Consider the following 10,868-nt stretch of genomic DNA (forward strand, 5'->3'; position numbering starts at 1 on the left):
ACCAGGGGCCAAACTGCCCTTTGGGACAGGTGCTGATTTGCTTTGTCAAAGTGTCTGCCTTCAGCAAAACCCTCCTCGCTCCCCCTTTGAACCCTCTAACCCCGCTCTCACTCGTGTCGGACCAGCCACAGTCTGACAATACCCCTTTCCCCACCACGTGCCCTACCACGGGCAAGGCAACAGGATGGGAATGTTGGCAAGGACAGGAAGGAAAAACCCCCATAATGAGTATACTGTTTCTATTTTATACAGAAACGGTCCATTTATGAACTTGGATCACATCACTTCTAGCCTGCAGAACTTTAGGGATTCGTTTCTACAGTGACTTCTGCTGCCAACCCTGAAATGGCATCTACCTGCCATTACTAACAACTGTAGTATCCAAGGGTGGTAGTAAAACAGCAATAATAATAATTGCTGGTAGTAAAACAGCAATAAAATAATACTTCAGCCACATGACACAGGGACACTAGCAGAATTCAATAGGATAAACTCTTTAGGTCATCACTGACTACTGGTCAAGATACCAAGAGTCTTGCTTCAGTCCAAGCTTCTTCCAGCTGCAAAACCTGTGCTCCTGCCCAGCTAATAGCTTCTGTCTTTGGAAAATTATATTACTGGCTGCTCTTTCATCTCTCCCTTCTCCCTTTACAGCTCTAACACCAACGCACATCAGCTGGCAACCTTCAGCCAACACCAGTGCCCACCGCACAAATAGATATGCCTCCAAACAACTGGTCATAAGAAGAGGACAGTCCTTCACCATCACCTTATACTTCAACAGGCCACAGCAGCCTGGGGACTCCCTAGCATTCATCAGCGAAACTGGTAACTCCCTGGGCACCCCACCCTATTTTGCTCCTGGAGCAACCTTCTTTTCCTATATATAGCCCCCACTTCCCCTGCCCCGAGAGGCATCAGCCCCTCGCTCCCATCACGTGTCTCTAGTCCTCCCTAGTGAGCAGGCTTTCGGCACAAGATCAATTTCAGCACCACGTTCTGTGGCCCATGAAGGAACCGTCATCATTCATATAAACATCACTGTTCCCGTTCTCTCTGCCAGGACCGTCCCCTTCAGAAGGGAGTCGTACCAGGGCCGTCTTTAACCTCTCTTCAGCGGGAGCCAGTGGCTGGAGTGCAAGCCAAGGACCCAGCGAATCCAACTACACAAACTTTACGCTGTGCAGTCCAGCCAATGCTGCCATTGGCCGTTACAACCTCAGCCTCCAGATCACCTGTGGGAACCAGGTCTCCTCCAGGTTCCTGGGACAGTTTGTGCTGCTCTTCAACCCATGGTGCCCAGGTAAGAATGACGCTGCTTGCTCTCGAAGACAGCAGCTGTGCTATATCTATCAGCTTGCATGACATGCTCAGTGGGCTCAACGCACCAGCCCTGCCCTGCCCTGCCCACGGACAGCAAAGTGGGTTCTTGGTTCAATTTCACTTTTTAAAGAAACTCATTTTTACTGATAAAAAAGATCCAGTCTCTGTGTCAGTGATAAATACCGGCTGTGCCACCAAAGTATTCAGCAGAAAACACAGGGAGTTTTGGGGGGGGGCCAAGGAGACCATATTTTAAAGGCACTGTGGTTTCCTGTAGGAGATGAAACCTTTGTTCATTCCTGCATCAAGGGAAAGGCCCAGCACTTCCCGTCTCTCAGCAGATGCTGGCAGGGGTGAAGCCCGAGCCAGCTGGGCTTCCCACAGGCGCAGCAGGGGGACATGGTGTGAAGGCGATTGGGAACTTTCAAGGTGGGGTCGAGAGGGCTAGGAGTATACTTCTCTCACTTTTCCCCTCTGCAGTCACTCCATTTTGCAGAGGAATTGCAAATCCCTGAATTCAGGTCTCACAAGAAAGAGAAAATAGAGTTCTGAAGTTTCAGGACGGTTTGGGCTTCTAATTTTAAGAAACCTATTCTCTACTCAGCTGTGCCACTAAGTGTTCTGCATGAAGGGAGGGGACAAGTGGCTGAATAATCAGCAACAGCTTCCTTGCTTGACTATACAGCAACCGCCATATAATTTGTTATGGATCTGCGTCAAAGGCCACCCCTAATGCATGGGTCAAGAGCCGAGATCAAAAGACCTGCTAATTATTCCAGATGTGTTGAAAGGAAGCGTGATAATTATGGAGCAACAATTAGGACACACCGGCAGTATATACACAGGCTTTCCTGGGGAGAGAGCCTTTCAGGTGCTGTACGGGCTATGTGCTCAGGTAACGTTTGCACCAATAGAAACATGTGCTTGGGAGTAGGGGAGGGGATCATTAGAGTGGCTCCCGGGGAGCCTCTTTAATTAAAAAACACCACAGCATTACATGTGTTAAGCGCCCCCCCCCACTTAAAAATGAGTGTGGGTCATTTTAACTCAAGGTCATTCGACAAGCTGTAGTTAAAGAGCCCCAGTGGCCATTTTTAAACTCACGGGGGCTTATCCACATCATGCTGCAGCGGTTAATCAAGTCCGCTCCGACTCGTTCTAGTCAGAACACATCAGAGCACGTGTATAGGCACCCAAAGTCAGGCAGAGAATGAGAGTTTGGCAGCACTTGAGCTGGGGCATGGGCACGGGCACAGCCCTGGCACCAGAAAAGCTGGTTTTGTTACTTTGTGTGTACTGAAAGAAGGGGAGAGAAATGAATGTGGTTCTAACTCTTCCTGTCATCCCAGTTTAAAATCTGGGATTTGGAAGAGCAGTTCCCAAGTGAGGTGTGTCCAAGGATGTAGGAACTCTTCCCAAACAAGAGGGAGGAACCCAGTAGGTAGCCAGGCAGTAGGAGTGCTACTTGCCAACATCCTACCTTGTGTAATAGCCCCTGGATGCTGACAAAGGAGCAGTTTCTACTTCTGACTAAGCAATACCAATCCAGTAAGTAACAGCTTAAGATAGAGGTAGAAAACTTATTTTTTGGACAAAGGAAATTCAGCAGCTTTAAACTATGTGGACTTCAGTAAAGCATTTGCTTCAGAGTCACCTGGGAAATTACTAGTGACGACGGAAAAGACAGGGACTAATACAAGAAGTGTACAGTAAATGAGAAGCTGCCTGAGAGTAGGCAACGATGGGCACCACTGAACAAGGAAGGCTTGAGGTGGAGGGCGGTTACTACTGGAGTTCTTCAAGGACTGGTCTCAAGACTGTCTTTAAAGCTTTCATTAATGAAGTTGGCACAAAAATTAGGAGGGCCTGGCCAAATGTGATGATGGAGAAAGTTGTGAGGCATCATCAGTGCTGAGAAGGATTGGAGGCTCACATCATGTACAGCTTTATAACTTGATACCAACATCCAGGAAGCCAAGCCTGTAACAAGCAGATGTTGGTCTCCAATGCTTGGCCTTTCAAATAGACTGCACGGTGACTAGGCAATGTACAGTAAGGAACAGTCCTGACCCAAGAATCAGACCAGCTGAACTCTCCTGAAAGAATATCTTTTCCATACTAACTTCTACAATAAGGCACAAGAATCAAAATAGCCAGCTTGAGCTCTTCCTCTCCTCCTCCTCTGATGATGATATGCACAGAGAGCACCCAACACATTATACAAAAGTCAATGGGAGTGTCAAGGGACTTGGGGTTTTTTAATTAACTAATAATTTAGTAAAAGTACAGCAGGTACTACAGAGATTGGGGAAAAAAAGCCTACATACAATACCAAGTACGTGGTAGTTGTTATTAATCTCTCCTCAGATTGCATGCTGTACAAAGTGCTCACAATGAACTGCACAAGCTCATAGAGCTATAGCAATAAGATGTGTCCTGTCAGTTAACCAACCTACCTACCCAGAGACACCAAGAGGCAGCCACGCTTTTGACTAAAGGTTGTATTCGTGTCCTCTCTTGTAAGCATAACAGCACATTTAACTGGACTTTCAGATGATGAAGTCCACATGGCTGATGAAGGTGAGAGACAGGAATATACTCTGAATGAAAATGGAATCATCTTTGTGGGAAATGCAAAGTACATTCAAGCAAGAGGATGGTACTATGGGCAGGTAAGCTGTAAGGAATGCATCTGACCACCTCGGTGTTACCTCCCATTTCATTCCGTCTCCCCACTTGACCCTGACGTGTGCAGCTCCTTCCCTAGGACACCGTGTAGAGAGTCAGGGTACTTATTTAAAAGCTGAGAGTTACTTGATTGGCCAGGACTTAAGCCTTCATGTCACAGAACAGAATTACACTGTTCATTGCTGCAGTAGGTGGGACACTTGTGAGAGCACTCAGACTCCTGCGTAAGCAGCAACAAGGCTTGAGAGGACGTGCACAGGGATGCACCTTATCAGCAAACCGTTTTTCTCCTCGGACATCCATTCTTCCCTCACACCCACTCTCTTTTTTACCCTCTGTCCTGAGAGACTAAGTCAGCTGGTGTACAGGGGAACGAAGCCTTCTGCTCAGCTATAAGGATTACCTACAGGCTGAAATCAAGGACAGTCTCAGCTCTTGTTTGTACTGCTATCTTAAAACCTTGCACTCCCTGCAGTACAACACCATACAAAAACCTGCAGAATCAAGGCTGTAGCATTTCTCCTGGGACCAGGGCAGGTATCTTCCAAGCCAGCATGATCTGCTTGTTTTATCAGTTGGCTTACAATTAACCTCACCAGAGAAAAGATTTTCTTTGTTGCATGTTTTTACAGAGCCTGGCCCTGATCTGTGACTCTAGCCCCTAAGAGGTACCATAATGCAAATAAAAGCATAGTAATCTGCCTTGCTTGGGAACTACCTCCAGCACAACATAGTTAGACTGTACTGAATTCATTGCTGGTGCATCCCTTGCCCTGCAACCAACAGTTATGCCCCAAGTGAAGTGATCTTGGCCTGTTTCAATTATGTCATAGTAATCCCATATAATCCTCACACATGGTCACTCAGCCATCTGCTTCAGTTCGCACATCACTCATGTAACCCACACAACAGCTGTATGTTCTTCGCTGCAGCCACATTTGTAGGCCTACAGTCACTGTATGCTACTCCAGTGGAATTTTTAAGAAATAGGGAGGCGTGAGAGAGTTTATCCTCCAATTAAGATGGTGAAATTAATTCTCTCCTTATCTGCTTTGCTTTTCTGGTTACAGTTTCAAGATCGCATTCTAAACATCTGCCTTACCATGCTGGATCTGAGCCTCTACTACCGTCAGAACCCAGCCGCCGACGTAGCCCGCAGAGGAGACCCCAAATACGTGGGTCGGGTGCTCAGTTCTATGGTAAGAAACAGGCTGTTTGCTCTTGATTTAAGACACGTCTACAAGCAGAAAGCATTAGCTGCTGTACGACAAGTAAATCCCTGCAGGACCAGCCGTGTCCCAAGCAATAGGGCTGGAAATGTGCAACAGTGCCTCACGCAGGACTTGCTTTTGTGTGTGTTCTCTTTCGTATTGTAGATCAATGGGAATGACAATGATAACGGGGTGCTGCTGGGGAACTGGCAGGGAAATTTCACTGAATATGAGAATCCATCCAGATGGGAAGGCAGCGTAGTCATCCTCCATAAATGGCTTCAAGACAATTATCGCCCTGTGCAGTATGGCCAGTGCTGGGTTTTTGCAGGCGTGATGTGTACAGGTACGTCCTAGGGGCAAAGAACTCTGTGGGGAAGGAGGTGTCCTACAGCCTCCACCACTTACAGGGATCTGGAAGCAACTCAGTGCCTGCCAGGGACCAGAGCATCGCAACTGAAACGGCGCCTAGTGCCGCTGGTGGGGGAGAAGCCAAGCAACAGCGCAGTCGGTGGTTCAGGGCAGCCAGCGAGCCGCAGCACCTGCGTGTGTGTTTGTGTTTCAGCCCTGCGGTGCCTGGGGATCCCTAACCGCCTCATCAGCAACTTCAATTCTGCCCACGATTCGGACAGAAACCTGAGCGTGGATAAATACTACGACCCTTATGGGAGGAGTCTCCCGATCGGCAAAGACTCTTCGTGGTGAATATGACATCAGGGTCCCAGTGGGGTTCCCTGCACACATCTGATGTGGGGCTCCGGCTCCGCTCCACACGGCATGGCCTGAGCCCAGAGGTGGCAATCGCACCCCAAATCGGTCCTTTCCCTGCAGCAATCCACTCCCGCTGCTCTCACATGCAGCAGCGCTGTCCTGGAGCAGTGATTGGCTTGCCCCCAGCACTGCCAGCCCCAAGAACTCCAAAATCAGGTTCCCACATTTGCCCTCCATGGCTGCAGCCCGTGGTCCTTTTGCCCACATCAAAGCCAGCTGGCTCCTGATCTTGCACATGCAGGATTGAAGGGGGTGGCAGAGGGTCCTTCTCCCCCCAGCTTTTATTCCTGGCAGCACCCAGCCCCAGGCCTCTGATCAAAACCAGTCCCTAACAGTGCCTTAAGCAGGGGTTGGACTTGATGCGTCCTCCCGAGGTCACTCTCAACCCTCCTGTTCTGACTCTGTAAGTGTTCCCTTGCTGTCATCTCCCACCCTTCCCAGGGCCCTGTGTCCTGCACACCTTCTCTACAGCCAGCCGTCCTTTCCCTGGGTCTTACCTGCGACCGCCACATGCACCCTTCTCCCCGCGTGTCTCCTCAGCTCCTTCTGGTCCCAGGCTTTTCTGGGTTCCTTAGCTGAGAGCCACCCTTTCCGTCCTGCCTCTGCACAGTCTCCACAGGCATAGGACTGCTCTTCTTTCTCCCAGTTTGCTCCTTCTTAAAGGGCTGAGCCTCAGCAAGACAGCTGCACCCAGCGCCTCTCTTTAAAGGGGACTTTGTGGACTGGTACAGAGGCTCTACATGGCCCCTCAGCTAGTCCTTCCAAGCATCTCTTCATCCTTGTTCTGAAAAAGGAAACACGTACAACCCCATAATTACACTGATTGCCTGGGATCCTGTTCTTCCTTTGAACTGCCCCTTGTTTTCACCTTCAGGGATTACCATGTCTGGAACGAAGGCTGGTTCGTTCGGACAGACCTGGGACCATCATACAATGGATGGCAGGTCCTAGATTCGACTCCGCAAGAGCCAAGCAAAGGTAACAATAACATTTCCTCTTAGGAGAAAGCACCCCTTGCCAAGGCTGCTAGTGCCTAATACAATTGCTGCTTTTTCTTCATATCCTAGGGATATTTCAGTGCGGTCCTGCCTCTGTTGTAGCTGTCAAACAAGGCGATGTAGACTTGAGCTATGACACCTTATTTGTGTTTTCGGAGGTGAATGCTGATAGCAACCGGTGGATTGTCTACGGTGATGGAACTAAGAAACGAGTTTATTGTGATACTGAGGTATTTGGCAGGTCTATTAGCACCAAGGCTGTGGGCAGCAATGCCCGTGTGGATGTCACTAACAACTACAAATACCCGGAAGGTAAAGGAAAATTCTCTATCACAATTCATTTCCTATTGGGTTCTCAGTAACTGGTTGCCTCCTTGGCTTGAACGCTTCTGTTTCCCTTGGAGCACTATTTCTGGCAGTATCATTTGCAGTTTCTTTTCGTAAAGTGTGGATGCCATACTCATATTGCATGAATTCTCAGCAGGAAATGTAATGGCCCATATTCTGCAATACACAGTATTATAGTGTCATACAGAACATTTTACTACTCAAACAAAAGAGTAGTTAAAACCACCTGTAAAACAGAATAAAAAAATCTATTGCAGGAGATACTACTAATGTCCTGGCACTAAGTCCCCTCCTCACCCCATGCTGCAAACAGAAATTGGGGTCTTCTTCATAGCACCAAGGGAACTGACTGTGTCCACCAGCCAAGTTCACACCTTTGCCATTGGCTGGCATCACAAACCTGGTCCTCCCAGGGCAGCCGTGTGCTGAAATGCTGAAGGTTCCCATGGACCTGCACTCTGCATGTTTCCATCTTTTCAGTCTTTCTGCTTTACAAATGGGAAAATGTCATGGGTTCATTTCAAAACAGGCACGTATTTGACATACCGACCTCTGTCACATGAGAAGACGAAACGCCAGTTTGCAGCTCCCCAGTTACCACCACAGTATAAAGGCCAGCTCCTCTCTGCTAACCCTGCTTCTCCCTCTCCTGAACAGCTCAGACCCCCGCCGAGTGCCTTACCCTTCCTGCGCAGACAGCCTAGCCTACCCCACTTCAAAGAGGGATGCTTTCATACTCTCTCTGTCTGACTACCAGTGGCCACTGGTTCATTTCCCCACTCCTTGCTACTCTGACTCCACACCATCATTTGCCCAGTCCCCTCAACTCCTATGTGCACAAATTTCCATTTGGCCGACTTCTGTCCTCACAGCTGGGTACAGAAACAGTAGTGGGAGTCAAGTGATGTTTATTCATATTCTAAAAGAAGTGAACAATGCATTAACACTGACTCCAACTGTAACCACGTGCACAGCCATGCCTGTATCCCAGGGTTACCCCCAAACTTATTTCATAGATTCGTAGATGATGGGGTCGGAAGGGACCTCGGTAGGTCATCGAGTGCGACCCCCTGCCCTGGGCAGGAAAGTGCGGTGGGGTCAGACGACCCCAACCAGGTGCTTGTCCAGTCTCCTCTTGAAGACCCCCAGGGTAGGGAGAGCACCACCTCCCCGGGAAGCCCGTTCCAGATTCTGGCCACGCTGACTGTGAAGAAGTCCTTTCTAATGTCCAACCTAAACCTGCTCTCTGTCAATTTGTTGCCATTGTTCCTAGTGACTCCAGGGGCTGCCCTAGTAAATAGAGCATTTCCTATTCTCTGCTGTCCTCCCCCGATGAATTTATAGGCAGCCACAAGATCACCTCTCAGCCTTCTCTTGCGGAGGCTGAAGAGATCCAGGGCCCTCGGTCTCTCCTTGTAGGGTCTTGCCTGCAGTCCTCTGACCATACGAGTGGCCCTTCTCTGGACTATCTCAAGAGTCTCCGCATCCCTCTTGGCCCAAAACGGGACACGACACAGCTGCTGCCACAGCAGCATAATCGAAAGTTGTGGTTTCAGAGTGCAGTGGCAACCAGAAGCAGCCCTGTGCACGGCAGCTGCCCCGGGTGCCCAGCCTCATGGTTACATCTCTGCTGGGTCTCAGTGTCTAGCAGAGGTGTAACAGCCGCAGGGTGCTTGTAGTACAACGGGAACATGCTCCTGACAGAGGCTTCTAGACACTACTATCAACAGCAGTGAGTATCAGCATAGGTTTTCAGAGGGTCAGAGTGAGCCCCACTCTGGTCTAGATTCCCAAGCTGTCTATGCCATCCATCACAAACTCTCCACCGAGGTAAACCTTACACATTTCCAACAGCGGGAGCCACCAGGGAAAGCAACAGCACACCAGGGACCAGCCATGAAACTACTCTGCTTTTTGAGAACTAAAACTGTTGAGAATTAACATTTTTGAGAATCAAAACTGGATAGAAACAGCATCATCTCGCACATAATATTATCAGAAATGCGTGCCTGTGGTGGGGGCTCCTCCATGATGGCTCTGGAGTAATACAGTTACACGCTATTTGTTTTAATGAAGTACTGTTCATCCTGTGAACATTTCAAACTACACATAAGCTGAATTTTCAGAGTGGCAAGGACCGTGTACTGAAGAAAAAAAAATCATGAGTTTTACACCTTTCCCTTTCAACCAGGCTCTCCTGAGGAAAGACAAGTGTATAAAAAGGCATGGAACAAGATATTTGGATCAAACACCACAGAGAGACGCCCAGAGGTTCTTAATGAAAGATCCACAGATGCAGCTAGGAATCCTGGCATCGCTGGGAGATTCAAGCTGGTTGAACCCCCAGTGCTTGGACACGACATCAGCCTAATTTTAGTTCTCAACAACTTGTCCTCCGAACACAAGTCTGTTAAGGTGAACATGAGTGCATCAAGTATCCTGTACACCAGGAGAACAGTGGCAGAGATCCTGCAGGAAACCGCCTCTGTTGAACTCGGCGCTAACGCAGGTAATTTTTCATATGACTCAACAGCTCACAAAACTATGCTCTTAAACTGACAGATTAAGAACATGCTTATGGTCAAATGGATGGGAAGAAAATACATTGAATATATCAGAGTCAGTCAATCTGTGGCATGTGTGCCACAAGTGGCACAGGCAGCCTCTGCATGGCATGCAGCAGCTCAGGGACAGGCAGGCATCACAGTGACACACAGATCAGGGAGCAGAAGACAGAGCAGCAAACTGGGCAGGGAGCACAGGGCTAGGAGTAGAAAACAGAGCAACAGATCAGGCAGGGGAAGGGGATCAGAGCGACACGTGGGGAGAGTGCAGGGCCAATTTCTGGCACAGGTGTGAACAAGGCTGGCTCCTCCTGGAATACATCCCGTCTGTCAGCCTTGTAAAATGATCTTGAATAATAAGAGGTTAGACAATGGTTTGTGTAGGATGGTTTGGATAGGGATGATCCTGCCTCAGGCAGAGGGTTACACTAGATGTGACCTCCAGAGGTCCCTTTGAACCCTACCTTTCTCAGTTTCTGACTTTGGGAACAAAAATCTGCTCATGCACCCTTAACTAGGGTCCTCCACTGCTGGCAATTTTTACATCTATGTAAAACCAGTATTGGGTGTTTTTTCCTGTCCTATTTCAAACAAGAATTAATACAGGGGATTCCCTTTGCCATGCAGGTTTGTCTGGCTAGATTATCATAATGGCTTCCTCCTGCCCTACAACCTGCCTGACATATACAGAAATACTACACTCTGGGCTAAAGGAGAAGGAAAATGTTCCCCGCCTGGTCCGTGTCCTCTCTCTCAGCCAGCAAGGATCTGCAGTAAATTTAACAGAAAAGGGCACATATGCAGTAGGAACAAATTAGAATACAGTAAAAGTTGCATCAAAACTACAGGTCAACCTCCTTAAGAGCACTTGGGTTAATAAAACAGGAAAAAGATTATATTTTTCCATCCTAACAGGCTGTAGAGTGAGAAACTATTGTTTTTCAATAAAAAGAAGAACTGTAGGG

The 10,868-nt window shown here is 48.4% G+C and overlaps 1 protein-coding gene across 2 annotated transcripts in view; it reads left to right on the forward strand.

The window, feature by feature from the left end:
- The window catches only part of LOC102388295 (protein-glutamine gamma-glutamyltransferase 6), a 17,980-nt gene that overhangs the window by 2,862 nt on the left and 4,250 nt on the right, over positions 1 to 10,868 (forward strand). For both annotated transcript variants that reach the window (XM_006035768.3, XM_014525770.2), the window contains 9 exons: positions 655 to 828; positions 1,064 to 1,303; positions 3,877 to 3,995; positions 5,082 to 5,210; positions 5,388 to 5,568; positions 5,788 to 5,923; positions 6,868 to 6,971; positions 7,061 to 7,303; positions 9,531 to 9,848. In XM_006035768.3, the coding sequence (XP_006035830.1) occupies positions 655 to 828; positions 1,064 to 1,303; positions 3,877 to 3,995; positions 5,082 to 5,210; positions 5,388 to 5,568; positions 5,788 to 5,923; positions 6,868 to 6,971; positions 7,061 to 7,303; positions 9,531 to 9,848 (1,644 nt within the window). The remainder of the gene's footprint in view (positions 1 to 654; positions 829 to 1,063; positions 1,304 to 3,876; positions 3,996 to 5,081; positions 5,211 to 5,387; positions 5,569 to 5,787; positions 5,924 to 6,867; positions 6,972 to 7,060; positions 7,304 to 9,530; positions 9,849 to 10,868) is intronic.

The sequence above is a fragment of the Alligator sinensis genome, unplaced genomic scaffold (assembly GCF_000455745.1).
Source record: "Alligator sinensis unplaced genomic scaffold, ASM45574v1 scaffold1369_1, whole genome shotgun sequence".
In the NCBI taxonomy this organism is placed as follows: domain Eukaryota; kingdom Metazoa; phylum Chordata; order Crocodylia; family Alligatoridae; genus Alligator; species Alligator sinensis.